We start from the raw sequence: 17,762 nt of genomic DNA, 5'->3' as shown, positions 1-17,762 counted from the left end.
AGTTTGCGGCACACGGGCTCTCTCGTTGAGGTGCGCAAGCTTAATTGCCCTGCGGCATGTGGGATCTTAGTTCCCTGACCAGGGATTGAACCAGTGCTCCCTGCACTGGAAGATGGACTGTTTACCACTGGACCCGACCACCATGGAAGTCCCTGAAGTTACAGTTAATTGTGTAATTTATCAGATTTTGTCACAGGCCATTATCCACAATTAATTTATACCCTCTTTGCTGCTTGTCTCACCCTGATGCTTGTGTTTTCTCCACATTGCAAGGTAGGTTATATTTACTGGCTTATAATCAGCAGGGCTTGCATATCAATGAGTTATATATATACTTCACTGAGTTGAGTTTATGGGGGGAATCTTATTACTTCCTGAACTTCCGTGGTTGAAGATTCATAATTCTCAAGCCTTTCTTATTCCTTCAGACAAAAACCAGCAACTCATTTTGTCTTATTAACGTTGCCATCTTGAAAAGAGCTCTTCGTTTGGCCAGGGGCTTCATGACAGTGACACCAGGTAGTGTCTTTTCTCTTGGGGAGTTTATCTGTTTACCTGAGCCTCTTTGATCCTAGTACCACCTCTGAGGCAGGTGGCCACCTGAGTGCCAAGCTTGTTTACCTTTGGAGGACCAGCTGTTTCCACTTTCTGCTTACCTGTGAGGAATCAAGGGTTTTGCTTTTGGGGGTGAAGAGTTTTTATCCTGCGAAACTAAACGTATTTCCTTTTGAGAGGCTTACTGGATTGGTAGACTATCTGTCTTAATCCATTTGGGCTGCTGTAACAGAATACCATATAGACTGGGTGGCTTATAAACAACAGAAATGTATTTCTCACAGTTCTGGAGTCTGGGAAGTTCAAGATCAAGGTGCCAGCAGATTGAGTGTCTGGTGAGGGCCAGCTTCCTAGTTCATAAACAGCTATATTCTCACAGTAACCTCACATGGAGGAACGGGGCAAGGGAGAATTCTGAGGTCTCTTTTATAAGGGCGCTAGTCTTATTCATGAGAGCACTGCCTTTATGAGCTAATCACTTCCCAAAAGCTCCACCTCCAAATACCATCACATTGGGAATTAGGTTTCACCGTATGAATTTTGAGGGTCTAGTATAGCACTGTCAGACTAGGTATATCTTTATTTCAGCAGATAGTTTGACCATATCACTTTTAAAATCTATCTATGGACAAGGAGGAAATAGATATATGAGTGCATTGGTAATCTGCACAGGTGCAGTTCAGTTAGTTCAGGTAACTCTACCCAGAATGTACATTAATGGATTGGTGTCAGCCTGAAGCTTGTTCTGAAGGCTGTCCTCAGCTCTGTCCTACTGGATCTTTATCAACAGCTTGGGTAAAGACCTAAGAATACATAGGATTACAGAAACGAGTTATAAAATTCTTGGACTAAAATAATAAGATGGAGTTTATTAGGGTTAAATGTAACTTCCAGTGTATAATTTGATAAAACTTTTGGGGGAAATGGAAATGCACTTGTGTTTTAAAAAGACAAACAGGACAAAGTTCAGGATTTTGGTGGATCAAGCTTGGTGTACTGTCCAGCACCACGTAATATAATATTTTAAAAAATTTTGGCGAGGCTGAATTAGTGAAAGTAAGATGTCCTGAAAGGTGGGGGTAGTAATCCCACTGAATGGCCATGCCAGGAATCTTGTGGTTGGTTTTGGATTTCACATTTCTAGTAGGATGTAGACAAAACTGAATGCTTACAGAGTGATGTGTCTCCCAGCCAGAGCTTATGAGGGCTGGTCAAAGGAATGTTTCACTCTGGTTGATAATTATAATATTGGGTTGGCAAAAAAGTGCCTTTCGTTTTTAAGCAAAAATAAAAGACACATTTTTCATTTTCACCAAGAACTTTATTGAACAACATACTCACCCTTATGTTCCACTACCTTCTGCCACTTTTCAGGCAACTTCATAATTCCATCTTCCCCAAACTTTTTATCTTTTTGAGCAAAGAACTGTTCCAGGTGCCTTTTACAGTCTTCCAGGGAATTTTTCCATTAAGAGAATTTTGTAAAGACCATAATGGAAATCTGAAGGTGCAGTGTCTGATGAATATGGTGGATGAATCAGAACTTCCCAGCCAAGCTGTAAGTTTTTGCCCGGTCATCAAAGAAACAGGTGATCTTGCATTATCCTGATGGAAGATTATGCATTTTTTGTTGACTAATTCTGGATGCTTTTCGTTGAGTGCTGCTTTCAGTTTGTCTAATTGGGGGCAGTACTTGTTGTAGTTAATCGTTTGGTTTTCCAGCAGGAACTCATAATAGAGGACTCCTTTCCAATCCCACCATATACACATCACCTTCTTTGGATGAAGACCGGCCTTTGGTGTGGTTGGTGGTGGTTCATTTTGCTTGCCCCATGGTCTCTTCTGTTCCCCATTATTGTATAGTAGGGGGCCCCAATTCCCGGGCCGCAGACTGGTACTGGTCCGAGGCCTGTTAGGAACTGGACCACACATCAGGAGGTGAGTGGCGGGCAAGCGAGCAAAGCTTTATCTGCTGCCCCCATTACTGCCTGAACCATCACCCCCCACCCCCCACCCCAGGTCTGTGGAAAAATTGTCTTCCAGGAATCCAGTCCCTGGTGCCAAAAAGGTTGGGGGCTGCTGTTGTACAGTATCCACTTTTCATTGCCCATCACAATTTGTTTTAAAAACAAAACGTTTCCATTATATTTAAGTAGAGAATCGCATGCAGAAATACTGTCAAGAAGGTATTTTTTGCTTAACTTATGTGGAACCCAAACATCAAAGCGATGAACATAACCAAGCTGGTGCAAATGATTTCCAGCGCTTGATTTGGATCTTTTGAGTATCTCGGCTATCTCCCTCATGGTATAACATCGATTGTTCTCAATTAATGTCTAGATTTGATCATTGTCAACCTCATTTCAACTGGTTTGCCTTACCGTGGAGCATCATATAGCGAGAAATCTCTAGCATGAAACTTCGCAAACCACTTTTTTTTTTTTGCGGTATGCGGGCCTCTCACTGTTGTGGCCTCTCCCGTTGCGGAGCACAGACTCCGGACGCGCAGGCTCAGCGGCCATGGCTCATGGTCCTAGCCGCTCCATGGCATGTGGGATCTTCCCGGACCGGGGCACAAACCCGTGTCTCCTGTATCGGCAGGTGGACTCTCAACCACTGCGCCACCAGGGAAGCCCCACGCAAACCACTTTTGACACGTTCGATCAGTCACAACACCTTCTCCATACACTGTACAAATCTTCTTTTGCGTTTTAGTTGAGTTTTTACCCTTATTGAAATAATAAAGCATAATACGCTGAAAATGTTGCTTTTTTTTCCATCTTCAGTATTAAAAATGGCTACACAAAAATTCATCAGTTTTGTTAAGGTTTTTTGTTTAATGCATGCTGATATGACAGCTGTCACATACAATCTAGCAAAATCGTTTCGTATGAAGTTAAAGACAAGTGCAACTAGAGCCATCTTACAGAAAAAACCGAACGAAACTTTTGGCCAACCCAGTATCTGTCTCTTGCCACATTCCATAAATGACATAAGCCTGTTTATCAAGATTATTTTATATTTGAAATAATATATATACATTCTTTTCTAAATATTCTTTCTTTAAACTTCTACTGGTCTTTATTAAAAGGAAAACTATTATCTGAAAACAAAGACCCAATGTAGTCTCAGGCTAAGTCTCATTGACAGAACCCCTCAAGCTACAGCCCAGGCACCTAATCTTGGCACTAGTGTTGTCCTTGACTCTGCCCTCTCTCTTCCCATCTCAAACTCTGGGGATTCGCTTCCTACCAGGATATTCCTCTCCAGCCAGGCAAGGTATCTCAGCTTCCAGGACCCCACCCTTCCTGCCAGGATGGTGGCCACAGGGTCATCCCCCTATCCCCGCCCCCTACACACCCAGTCAAGGTGACTGCTACACACGCGGGGCCATACTCTCAAATCCAGATGTCTTCATTGTCTTGTCAGCACCCTGGATACACTTGAAACGTCTTTAAAGTCTCCAGCCCATTAACAATAGGGTCACTACAACAATAAGGCAGGTGCAAACTCCTCTGAGCTCAGTGTGGTGGCGTACAAAGCTCCTAAAATCCGAGACTTAGGTTCTCCCACCCCACGTCACTCCCTGGGGCATAAGAACTACTACTCATCCCTCAGGCCTCAGCTCGAAGGTTTCTTCTCTAAGAAGCCTGCCCGGCACTCGACAGGCCGAGCCGGGCGCCCTCTCCTGGGGGCCCCGTGCCCCCTCAGTCTGGGCAGAGATGACACCCGGAGTCGGCAAGTGTGCCCGCCCCGGCCCCTTCCAGGGCCAGGGGCTCCTCGGGTGCAGGAGGGAAGCCGAAATGCACAGTTACGGCGTCCACGTGCTGGGCCTGCGCGGGATTGGGTGCCTGCTTCTCAGACGGGAAGACTTTAACTCCATGAAGATAGGAGTCCCCCGGTGGCCCACAGGCCTTTTTCTCGGCGCTTCCCGACGCCTAAATATTCTTTTCCATTCTGGTTTATCCCAGGATATTGAACAAAATGATAACTATATAGTAATAAGAGCTGATATTTATCGAACACTTATTATGTGCCAGATGTTTTTCTAGAATCTTTGCACATAATTCATTTAATTCTTACACCTCAGTGAAGTAGTTACTGTTATTACTATCTCCACTCTGCACATGAGGAAACTGAGGAGGCAGGAGGAGTAATTAGAGGAGCTAGGATTTGAACCAGGCTGTCCAGCTGCAGAGCCCACACTTTTAACCACCACCCTGTCTTTGCCTTATGCAAATGGCCCGTGTGTGTACACAAGGGTGCAAAGGTTTTCAATAGAAAGAGTGGCAGTTCTTCATGGAATTGGTTCAAAGTTCTCATTTTTAACTTTTTTTTTTAATTCAAAGGTATTTGTATTTTGGCATTCTTCTTTTCTATTATAAATAAGTTGATCACAAACAGGGCTTCAAACACAAGCCAAAGGATGGCTGAGTTTACTGTAGCTGAACTTGACTGCTGAGGTCTTCAGGTGATAGTAGGCAGGGTTGATGCTCTCTGACCTCCTCGGACCTTAGCTTTCTTCACACAGTGGTAAGTGGAGTTTTCTGCAGTGATTTTTTGAAACAGTGTCAGATGGAAAGGGAACTGTTAGTTTCGACCATATGAAATGGCCAATATCTAATCTACAAAAACGGCAAATTCGTATGGTTCAACTTAATAGACCGAAGGGGAGGAAGTTCCACAGAAACTGTTTGTATTTTAAGGAAGAATTTTAGGATGTATTGGAGGTTTGAATTTTGAATTTCTTCACTGACTTTTTTGTTTTTCCTGTACAACTATTTGCGTGAGAAGTATGTATTCCATTTCATTTCATGTTACTTTTTCTTAACTGTATCTGATTTGAACCTCTTTGTTATGTCTCTTGTCATGGATAGAAAGTGATTTAAGGCATTATGCTTTGGGATGTGTATGTGTATATAATTTGTTACTTGTTTAAATGCCTATGTAACAGAATCTGTCAGATTATCAAGCCTACCAGTTTTATGTATGTATGTATGTATGTATGTATGTATAGCTGCGTTGGATCTTCGTTGCTGCATGCAGGCTTTCTCTCACTGCAGCGAGTGGAGGCTACTCTTCGTTGTGGTGTGCAGCCTTCTCATTGCAGTGGCTTCTCCTCTTGCGGAGCACGGGCTCTAGGCGTGTGGGGCTCAGTAGTTGTGGCTCATTGTCTCTAGAGCGCAGGCTCAGTAGTTGTGGCGCACAGACTTAGTTGCTCTGCGGTATGTGGGATCTTCCCAGACCAGGGCTGGAACCCACGTCCCCTGCATTGGCAGGTGGATTCTTAACCACTGTGCCACCAGAGAAGTCCCAAGCCTACCAGTTTTATAATCATACCCTAGTGCTGATTTTGAAATGTAGAGGATGATTCAGATTGAGCTTAATAATTTTTTTAATTCCTTCTGATTATGGAATGGTACTTGAAAAAATAATCATAATATTTACCAAAAGTTCAGCATGCTATTCACTTCTAATGGAAATTGTGTCATTGCATTTAGGAAATATTTGATTCAGTCAAGAAAGTTCTGTCCATTCAGGATATTCCTGGGTGACTTAATCTGTAGAGTAGGAGTGATTTGAGTTTATGGTGATTGCTCTCATTAGGGTGAGGGCATTGTGAAGGGAGTCTTCAATAAACTGAGTTTCTAACACTCATGAATTCCTTGTGACAGCATTACTTTTTGTCATTGATTCATGACAGACCATTGCCTTCAGTTTATTTGGTTTGGGGAGAGGGTGTCAGACTTTTTTTTGTCTCTTTGAATTTGATCATTGAGTTCTCCAAGTTTTCCACATGCCTTCCAGCTCCATTCAGTTGGTTGTCTTTTTTTCCTCCTCTTTTCTGAATCTTCTTGATCAGAGTACACGGTAGTGAAATCTCAAAAGCGCAGTACTAAAAGCTTTGTAATAGTTACTCTCCTTGTGCAAAAACCATTGTAAGATCCTTTCAGTTTCATAAAGAGATCCCACCAGAATATTCTCTAGTCTTGTCTACACAAAGGTATCGGGATGGTAGAAAGTCTGAATCTGGTTCAACCTATGAATAACAAGTGTTAGGTTGGATCCCTGATTTTTTTTTTTTTTTTAGGATTTTCCCTTGTTCTTCTGAAACCCTGAGAACTTGTGTGGCTGCTTTAAAAAAGAAAAAAAAAAGTTGATCTCTTCTTTCAAAAGATGAATCACAGTTGAGTCTCTGTTATTTACCCTGAAGTTACACCATTCTTTCAAACAGCAGTAGTCATTGATGTCTCCGTCTACATATGCATGCTGCGCTCTCACTCTCTGTTGCCATGTGTTGTGTTAACGCATGTATTGTAATAGTTCGAATAAGCATGAGGGATCTTTGTGTTTGTTTTTTTTTTCAGTAACAAATACTTGTAAGAAAACAGATGATTTTGTGACATCTAAAGCACCAGCTGTCGACCTAGATCACAAGTTTAGGTGCAAGGTTGTGGATTGTTTAAAATTTTTCCGCAAAGCCAAACTGTTGCACTATCACATGAAGTATTTCCACGGAATGGAGAAGCCACCAGAGCCAGAGGAGAACTCAGGAAAGAGGCATGTCCAGACGAGGGGCTCTTCAGCTTCAGACAAGGCCAGCCAGGAGAGCCTGACCAGGAAGCGGGTCTCGGCCAGTTCCCCAAGTAAGCATTTTGGTTCTGGGTTGTATCTGTACCACGAAGGGCTGACACAGAAAGCGGGTGTTAGGTTGGTCTGGTCCAGTTGAATCCCTCTAAATTGAAAATGACAAGCGATCCTCAGGAATTGCCTTGTGGAGTTGCAGCCTTCTTGGAGGAAGTAGAAATGCCTGACTCTTATTCTTACCTCCACCTCTTGCTGCTCAAGTTGACCCTTGACAAAGTCACTTAGCCTCTGAAGGTCTTGGTACTCTTGGTATGGAGTGGGAACAATCAAGGAAAGGGAGCTCTGTTAGAAGCCAGCAGGAGAACCAGTGCTCAGAACAGCATGGGTGCAGTCATCCCATCCCTGCTAACAGGACAGAAGAACTAAGAGGTGATGTGGGATTCTCCTTCTGGGTCCAATTTTGTCATAATTGCAACCGAAGATATTTTCTGACAACACTGTTTATTTTACATAGAAACTACAGTGGTGGTAGTAAGGGTTACCATAAAATCTCATGTTAACGTTTTATTCTAAAACTTACAGAAATTGAAGAATTACATGTTCCTTGGGAGTTTCAGAATAATTAATGAGTTTCCAGTAAATTCTACAAGCTTCCCAGCTTCGTTTTACCTGAAATTGTAACATCACTATATATTTTTTGGCTTGAACTTCTCTGTTAAAATACATAGGCATTAGATGGTATATGGAACTCCTGGGACATCTGACAGTGTTCCCAAGGGAGTACAGAGTTGGGTTTCAGACAGCAGGTCAGGGCCATGCAGACTAAGGTGATCTCTGACCCTGTGAGAGGTCAGTTCTTAGCCAGGCTGTGAAGACATAATGTGTCAAGTGGCAGTTTCTTAGTCATATGTGCTGCATTATCCATTAGAAATATAATGTGAGTCAGCCTGTAATTTTTTCTTCTAGCCACATTTTAAAATGTAAAAAGAAACAGGTGAAACTTCTTTCTTTTTTTCTTTTTTAATATTTATTTATTTGGCTGAGTTGGGTCTTAGTTGTAGCACACAGGATCTTCGTTGTGGCACACAGCCTTCTCTTTAGTTGTGGTGTGTGGACTCTGGAGCTCGCAGGCTCAGTGGTTGCAGTACATGGGCTCTCTGGTTGTGGCGTGTGGGCTTAGTTGCCCCACAGCATGTGGGATCTTAGTTCCCCAACCAGGGAACGAACCCACGTCCCCTGCATTGGCAGGTGGATTCTTTACTACTGGACCACCAGGGAAGTCCCTGAAATTTCTTTTAATAAATTTTGTTAACTCAAAATATCCAAAATACTATTATTTCAGCATGTAATCAGCATAGAAATTACTATTTAATAAGCTATTATGTATTCTTTTTCTTGTATTAAGCCTTTAAAATCCAGTATGTGGAACTTCCCTGGTAGTACAGTGGTTAAGAATCCACCTGCCAATGCAGGGGACAGGGGTTCAAGCCCTGGCCCGGGAAGATCCCACATGCTGCAGAGCAACTAAGCCCGTGCGCCACAACTACTGAGCCTGTGCTCTAGGACCCGTGAGCCACAACTACTGAGCCCGCATGCCACAACTACTGTAGGCCATGTGCCTAGAGCCCCTGCTCCACAAGGGAAGCCACCACAATGAGAAGCCCACGCACTGCAGCGAAGAGTAGCCCCTGCTCACCACAACTAGAGAAAGCCCACCCACAGCAACAAAGACCCAACGCAGCCAAAAATAAACAAATAAAATAAATTTTTAAAAAATCCAGTATGTGTTTTACATTTATGGAACATTTCAGTTCAGACTAACCACATTTCAGGTGCTGGTAGCTGCATATCTGGTGGCCACAGAATTGGCCCACGCAGCTCGATTACTAGCTGTAGACTAGCTGTATGCAGTCTAGCTGTGCACTTTGTGAGCCCAAGTATTGAGCTAAAAGGAGCTGCCTGAGGAAGGCCAGCTGGCCAGTAGTCACCCAGGAGGGGCTCCCCATGTGGGCTGCAGGACGTGGCAGCACTCTCCACCTTAGTGACTTCACCAGAGTCCTGCTCAGGTACCCACCAGTGGATGGATATCTCTCAAAGCCGGGTGGTCTGAATCAGATAGCAGTAAATGATGCTTAATGCCAGGTGCCAGTTATTTATTTAAAACGAAGCCAACAGCTATCAAAACTCCTCTGTCTAGCTTAGACCTTGTTTATTGAGCATTGGAGCAGAGCACTGGAGTTAGAAGTGCCTCAGGCTAAGATAGATTGACTTGTTCATTCAACGACTGTTTATCGAATGCCTCCCTTCTGGAGAGTAAAAAGGAAACCTAGGTCTCATTCTGCCTGGTGCTCTTGGTTGTGGGTATTCCTGGCACAAAGAAGAAAGGACAGGCTCAGTTGTTAGATGGGAGCGTCCTCTTGCCTGGGCAGTGCTTGTTTTATTAGGGCCGCTGATTCCTTAGGGATGTTAATAATGTCTTACTGGCCAGTCCCACTGGCTTTGGTGGCCATTCTGTGTCCTTTAGATAAGCTTATATCTCTCTGCCATTGAATACATGGTTCATTCTGGGGGCAAGCTTATTTCTGAGAACTTGAGAGAGACCTGTCAATGAGATCCTTTCCTCCCCTCCATGTGTCACCTGGCCCAGGTCTCACCTGGAGCAGTGGCCAACTCAGCTGCCTGGGAGTCACTGGATGACTTGTTAAAAGTACAGATTTGGGCTTCCCTGGTGGCGCAGTGGTTGAGAGTCCGCCTGCCGATGCAGGGGACGCGGGTTCGTGCCCCGGTCCGGGAAGATCCCACATGCCGCGGAGCAGCTGGGCCCGTGAGCCATGGCCGCTGAGCCTGCGCGTCCGGAGCCTATGCTCTGCAACGGGAGAGGCCACAACAGTGAGAGGCCCGCGTACCGCAAAAAAACCCAAAAAAACCAAAACAGATTTATTGGACCCAGCTTTACAGCATTCCAATTCAGTGGCTCTAAGTTTAGAATCTGTAGTTTTTGTACACGCCCCCCCCAATATAAAAGTGACGTATGATTGCAGTAAAATCCATACAAAAGAATACTAAGGGGAAAAGCCTCCCTCCCACTGGTAGCCCTCCCTCCCTTGCAGATATACCTATTTTTAACAAACTCTTTTATAACTTTTCAGATATTTTCTGTGCGTATCCAAACTGCACATTTCTTATATGTCTAATAGAAAATATCTTTTTATACAGTTGGTATCATATGCAGCTTGCCTTTTTCATTAAAGATACCTTGGCCCTCATTTCATGTCAGCATAGATATGTGGCTCTACCTCATTTTGACAGTGGCCATTATTTCGTTGTATGGGTGTACTGGACTTTAAACATTTTCCTACAGAAAATTATGATTCACTCATTTTTTCACTCTTACCAAGTGCTAAAGCAAAGTAAACCTTCCTGAAGATTAGTTTGCTCTTGTGTATGAATAAATTCATGCGATAAGTTCCTGGAGGCGGGATTTGCTTGGGGAAAGGGTATGCATATTTCAATTTCTGATAGATGATGCCAAATCACCCTTCAAAGAGCTTGTACCAGTTTGTAATCTCCCACCAACTGGTTATGCACACCAGTTTCTTTACAATCTTATCAGTATTATCAAATTTAAAATTTTTGCTAATCTGATAGGTAAAAAATATTGTAGTGACTTTAGTCTTTTATTTTAAAACTTCTGGAATATTTTAAATATATAGAAAAGTACACAGGATTATATATAGCAAACGTGTATGCATCTAACCCCCACCTACACTTAAAAATGTTAACATTTTGCCATATTTCCTTCAGTTTTTTTTTAAGGGAAACAAAGCACTAGGATGAGGTACAAACCCCCTGAATTGCTTTTCCTTTCTTTCCCTTTATGCTTTCCCAAATACATGCATATATGTTGAGAAATAATGTATAGTATTTTAAAAAAATTCTTACTGGAGTATAGTTGATTTACAATGTTGTGTTAGTTTCTGCTGTACAGTAAAGTGACTCAGTTATACATATACATATATCCACTCTTCTTTAGATTCTTTCCCCATATAGACCATTACAGAGTATTGAGTAGAGTTCCCTGTGCTACACAGTAGGTCCTTATTAGTTATCTGTTTTATATAAAGTAGTATGTATATGTCAGTCCCAGTCTCCCAATTTATCCCTCCTCTCCATATAGTATTTTCGAGTGTTATTAACATTTATATTGGTAAATGATAGAGTATTTTATGACTTTTAAAAATATGTATAAATAGTATCATATTATACTTAGTCTTTTGGAACTTGCTGCTTTTTGTTTAGCATTATGTTCGTCTTCATCCCGGTTGAAACCTGTAGGTGGATCTCGTTGATTCTTCAGCTGGTGTTTGTATTGTGGGGTTTTGGGCACGCCCATCCGCCCTTCTAGGTGTAACTTTTTTTTTTTAAACAATAGTTAAGTATGCCAGAGTTTCTTTAACCCCTTCCTACTCAGGGTCATGAGGTTTCTAGTTTTTTACTTTTGTAGATGATGCTTCAGGGACTGCCTGTGTACACATCCCCTGTGCGTGATCATTTCTTTTGAGTATTTACCTAGACGAGGAATTGCTAGATGGAAGGGTTTTAGTTAATGTACCAGAATGTACTTGAAAATGGTGGTTCTGACTTCAACATTCCTGTCAGCTCTGTGATTTGTCTATATCCCCACCAGCTTTTGGTATTATCTGACATAAGTTTGCCTAGTCTTAGGAATTTGAAGTGATTATCTCCTTGTTTTTCCTCAAGGAGAAAAACGTTTGTTTTGTACTTTTTAGATGAGAGTCGTAATTGTTACAAACCTCCCCTGTTTCTGCTGGGCTCCCACCGCAGCGCCATTCTCGGACAGCCTGAGAGAGGAAACCGTGATGTGAGGGGTTTGGTCTGCTCTGAGGACGGTTCTCTCTGAGCCCCTCTCTCTACAGATTGGCCTGGCTTGCTGGTTGGCTCTGGTCAGCTGACCTCTGACTTTAGTCTGCACCCTCCCCTCCTCCTTCCCTTTTCAGTGCTGTGGTGGAAGGAAGGAAGGAGCAGTGGTCGGGGAGCCTGAAGGTCTGAGTTTGAGACCCAGCTCTGCCACTCAAAGTTCTGTGGTATTGATTAAATCCCTCATCTTCTAGTATGTAACATGGAGGTTAAACTACTTGCCCCCCCAAAAATGCTGGGAAGGTCTTTATGTTAGGCATTTAAAATTATTTTGAAATGTGCACACATGTTCAAAGCAGCACTCTTCTTAAGAGCCCTAAATTGGAAACAGCTCAAGTGTTTATTCACAGTAAATAAATGTGTGAAGAATAAACCGAGTAAATAAATTGTGGTGTCTTGATACAGTGGAATACTATACAGCAGTGAGTGAATGAGCTACAGCTATACCCACCAACATCTCACAAATATAATGTTGAGCCAACGGAGCTAACATAAACTCATATATATGATATGGTAGATATGTATATAAGGTTCAAAAACAGATTAGAATGAGTCTGTTAGGTTTGGGGTCAGTACAGTGGTTATCCTTGGGGGTAGGTGGATGAATGACTGAAAGTGGGGCAGGAAGGAGACTCCTGGGGTGCTGGGGTTCTGTTTCCTTATCCGAATGGTGATTATAACGGATAATCATGGTAATTGTCCGAGGAGGCACCTTGCCCTGAGTACAGGGTGGGTGTTCCTGCACAAGAGGGTGTGCGGACCTCTTGTTTGGTTTTGGAATTCCTGATTAACTACACTTGAGGGTCTTGATTTGTGTTGAGTAATATGAGCAGGCTTGGAGTCAGTACACCTGAATTTGAATCTAGCCTCCACCGCTTGCTTCCTCTGTGACCTTGGGCAAAGAACTGTGAGCTTCAGTTTCTCCATCTGTGAAATGGGGATACGTACCTACCTCAGAACTTTGTTACATTAAATGACCTAATGTAAAATGCTTAGCACAATGTCTGGCCTACAGTAAACTCTTAATAAATACTAGGTCTTTATCTTAGTGAAAACATTAACCCAGGCAGTCAGAGAGCTGAGTTCTAAACTCATCTGACCTCTGGTAAGCTGCAAAACCGATAGACAAGGTGTTGCCATGTTGATAAAATGAAGAAACCTGAGTGAGTGATTTTCTATTTTTATGTACTACATTTGGGTCTCATACCAATATACCGACATGGGATTTCTAAAATTCTCTTTCAATGCAGAAGGATCCCTTTCACTGGGGTTTGGAAGTCCCTTGGTGAATTGGGGAAATTTGCCTGACAGGTTTTAAAATAACAAGATCTGCTATGGGAATACTCGCCAGGCTGGCAGGGGTGGACAATTACAAAATGCTTTAGGGGGAACAGAAGGGTATTTTAAATCCCTGTGTTTTAACTTGTTACCCCCCTGCTGGTCCTTTGTAAAACCGGTCAATTTGGTGGCTTAGTGTACCGCACAGGCCTCTCACCCATGTTGGGGTATAGCCTGGTCATTCCTGTACCCTCTCAGATGGAGAGCAGGTTTGTGCAGCCAGGAAGGGACATATCCCCCCTACCCCTACGCCCCCATGTCAGGTGGACACAGACCACACAGACCCTTTCACAGCTCTCCCGGGCCTGATTGCTGAGATTGCCAGCAGTTCCCAGGCTGAAGCAAACTAGACCATTCATCTTGCTGTGCTCTAGCTGGGAAATTAAAAACCTGGCCACTCGTCCTGCCTCTGCCACTAACCAGCAGGAGCCTCAGTTCTCACCATCTGTGAAGTGGGGTCAGTAGACATGTTCAGCCTTCATCACATCGCTGGATATCAGTGAGAGCAAACACAGAGGCATATTCAGCATATTCCATAGGCCGCAGCCCTCCAGAAGGCACCCCCTGTTCCAGGCATTGCCCTCACTTTTTTCACATCAGAGTCTCCCGTTTCCTCATGGATTTGCTGCGTGCTTGACTAACCTGATGACTAAATTTCTTAAGATTTGAAAGAATAAAACCAGCTAAACAGATCATCTGTTCTCTCAGCACATCTAGTTTTCACCTCAGCTTCTAAGAAAGCTCTTATCTTTAGGGGTGGAATTTCAGACAGTGGGGGGAGTTCAAGTGGGGAGATGTTTCAAGGTGAGACTCTGACACCAGGCAGCTTGTGTCCTAGTTCACAGGCAGTGTGAACTTGACGCTGTGCTTAAGTGAAAATCAAAATATTACAGAATGTGTGCTGCTTGGGACAGCACAATTACTGTACTGTAATTGGGGACAGTTATTTGGGGACAATTACTGTAAAAAAGTACTCCCTTTATGCCAAGTACTCTGATTATGGGAACTTGGGTTCTAATAGAGTTCTCAGATGGAGATTTCTGGGGCTTCTGGTCCAGCAGGACCAGAAAATGCTCTGCAGAGATTTATTTTTTGGTCTATCCTCCCCAACCATTTTCCTGCTGGCAAAGTTAGGCAGGAGAAGCAGTTCTGGTCTGAAGTCCACAGACTCTATCTTAGTAGCAATTCTGCTACTGTTCACTTGTGATCTGAGCTCTTCACAGATCTGATTTCCTCCTTTCCAAAATTATGATGTAGGACTAGGTATGAATGAGGCAGGGCTCTTTCATGTGGGGAGAAAAGCACATAAACAGTTACAGTGAGGACTACTAAGTTCTATGTAAAGAATGTGTGAAGTGTTGTGGGAACACATTCAGATTTTGCCTGAAGAGCAGGGGCTGGGATGTCGAGAGGAGGAGGTGACATTTGAGTTAGGCCTCAAAGTGTGAGGGTAGGTAGGGGGTGAACCAGAAGGCAGGGGAATAGGAAAGGGATCCCTATGCTGGGAACAAGCAGAACAAAGTTCAGAGGCATTGAGAGGAACAAACTGTCATGGTTGTCTGTCCCTAAGGTACCCCTTCTGACTCTGGCCTGCAGATGTTTCCTTTTCGCTCAGCCAGGCCTTTAGTCACAGAAGTTAATTTGGAAGGTCAGTTTAGATTTGCTTTTCCAAATGAGGTTTCATAGAATACCAGAATCCATTTAGTAAATTCTCTTCCAGGGGTGAGCTTAGGCTTCCTTGGTGCTTGTGTTTGATTCTGCATAGGTGAGTTCAGTCCTGAGTAGAGGTTTGCTGCAGAAAGAATATTTGAGGATCAAAGGGAGGCTCACCTGTGCTCATTACCTATTGTTACATCCATTTCATTCGTATTCTCACTCTGGGTAAACCTTGGCTTTAGGCTGAAAGGAGCCTTGGAGCACCAGAGTGGGCAGTTCTTTGTATCTTTTCTTGTGGTTCTAGACTGGCCTTCTCACAGAACCGTGCCCTCTCCCCTTAAAGGGAAGGGAGAAATAGGAGTTTAATTAGGATATAGATTATGGTGCCTTAAAGAGAATACCAAAGAAGCTGGCTTAAGACAGAGGTTTATTTCTGTCTTTGGTCAAACTGCAGGCTCTCCACAGTGGCTCTGCTGTGGCTCTGAGCAGGTGTCCAGGGCCAGCTTCCTCCTGAGTGCCCCACCAGCCCAAGGTGTTGCTCTCTCTGTGTGGACCCAGATCGCTCACCACCTTGCCTGTCTTTCCGCAGCTGCGAAGGGAAAGGCGAGGCATGCCTTTTTCCTTTAAGGGCACAACCCGGAAGTGCCACACATCACTTCTGTTCATATCCCATATGCCAGAACATCTGTACGTGGCCACACCTCACTCAGGGGAAGCTTGAAAGTGTACTTTTTTCCCTTTGGGAGAAGTGGGTATTGGAGACTGCATGGCAGTCTCTGCCATATGAGCCAAGGTAGAAAAAGGCAGGGCTTGAGGGAGGGGTTTATTGGAGGGCCCCTTTGGGCCAGTGTCTGGGTGGGATCCATGGTGGGGGACTAATTGGAGATGAGGCTGGAAAGATAGACAAGGTGAGGGACTTCCCTGGTGGTGCAGTGGTTAAGACTCCACGCTCCCAGTGCAGGGGGCCCGGGTTCAATCCCTGGTCAGGGAACTAGATCCCACATACATGCCACAACTAAGGAGCTGGTGAGCTGCAACTGAGGAGCCCACATGCTGCAACTAAGGAGCTGGCAAGCTGCAACTAAGGAGCCCACATGCTGCAGCTGAGGAGCCCGAGAGCTGCAACTAAGACTCGGTGCAACCAAATAAATAAATAAATATTAAAAAAAAATAAAGAAACACAAAGTGAAATGATGGTGTTAGGCCATGAGACCATTTCCTCTGATAGGTGGTGAAAATCCCTCCAAGAGCATACCCACACCTGCTCTGCCCTTGAGTTGCCCTCCCCTTGTACAGGTCAGAACAGACTCTGGTCACTGCTTGTCCCTGGCACGTGGCAGTGCTCTGTGGTGTACAAGCAGTTCTCCCATAGGGGAGGGTGGTGTCATTTTTTTTCCTCTTCTCCCCTGGAAGCAGCAGTCTGATGTCCTTCTGCTATCATAACATAGTGATCCGAGGGAGAAATAGGGAGCAGGCTGTATAGAGGGAGCAAGAAGGGCTCTGGTATTTCTCCTGATGGGCACCTGCAGCCTGAGGAGAGGACGAGTGGCCATCTGGAAAAGCCTCGCCCTCCTCAGGCGACAAGCTGCTCTCTGATCCAGAGCCCTGACAGGAAGTTGCTCTTTGTCCAGCCAAGTCTGGGCATTCAGGAAGAAGCTCTGTAGCCAAGTGTCTGTCCTGTGGGTCATGGAACAATTGGTCAAGCTGTTCAGAGAGAGAGCTGACCACAGACAAGTACCACCTTCCAGGGAGAGAGTATCGCAGGCGAGATAACAACAGCTAATTTTGTGCCGGGCACTGTTCCAAGTTCTTTACTTGTATTATCTTGTGTAATCCTCAAAAAAAACCCTATGAAGCAGGTACTATTGTGATGACTTTATGGATTAGAAACTGAGATGCTGATGAAGTGGATTAACTTGAACCAGTATAGACACATCTAGCATGTAGTGGAGCCACAATTTGAATCTAGTTGCAGAACACGTACTCTCACTTTTAGGCTCTGCTGTCTTTTAGGATTCCATGGAAGGATGCCCTGGCCCTGGGCCCTGGGCCTTGAAGTGGGGAATAGGAGTGCCTCCCTGTAGGAGACTTCTGTGCACATGAGTAGTCCGAACGAGGGAGTGAGTTCTGCCTGTTGTCACCTTGTCTGCCCCTGTTCCTCAGGGACTCGCCTGGGTTAGCTTAGTCCCTGCTGGGCAGTTCTCCCTATGAGCTCTGTCACCTATGGCCACATGTAACTTTACAGTCTTCAGCCAGAAGCCAGGGTGAGCCTATGAATGCTTTCTCTCTTCCCTCTGTGTTGAGAGAACACAGGTTTCTGTAGAACAATTTCCTAGAATCTCTCTTCTTTTTATCCTCAGTGCTTACTCCTCTAATTGAAGCCTCAGGAGTGGACTCTTTAAAGCTTAATATGACCATATTTCTGACCAGCTGCAGCACTTGGGATGCTTTTAGTTACAAGTAACAGGAAACCCAATTCAGTTTGATTCCACAATAAAGGGGATGTGTTAGTTCACGTAATAGGGAAGTCCATGGGAGGTATACTGCTCCAGGCCTGTTGGTTGTCTTATCGTCTCACCTCTCAGTGCTGTTTTCAGGTTAAACCCTTGTGGTCAGAGGATGGAAGCCAGTATCATTTAAGACTCCATGTTGCTTCATTCAAATCTAACAAGAAAGTAAGATTTTAA

At 44.0% G+C, this 17,762-nt stretch overlaps 1 protein-coding gene across 3 annotated transcripts in view; it reads left to right on the top strand.

Moving 5' to 3' along the window:
• PHF20 (PHD finger protein 20) overlaps nt 1-17,762 on the top strand; it is a 135,659-nt gene that overhangs the window by 84,906 nt on the left and 32,991 nt on the right. For all 3 annotated transcript variants that reach the window (XM_032604835.1, XM_032604833.1, XM_032604834.1), the window contains one exon: nt 6,924-7,202. In XM_032604835.1, the coding sequence (XP_032460726.1) occupies nt 6,924-7,202 (279 nt within the window). The remainder of the gene's footprint in view (nt 1-6,923; nt 7,203-17,762) is intronic.

This window comes from Phocoena sinus, chromosome 15, assembly GCF_008692025.1.
Source record: "Phocoena sinus isolate mPhoSin1 chromosome 15, mPhoSin1.pri, whole genome shotgun sequence".
NCBI lineage: Eukaryota > Metazoa > Chordata > Mammalia > Artiodactyla > Phocoenidae > Phocoena > Phocoena sinus.
The sequence above is the reverse complement of the archived record's forward strand: the minus strand, read 5'-3'. Positions and strand labels throughout refer to the sequence as shown.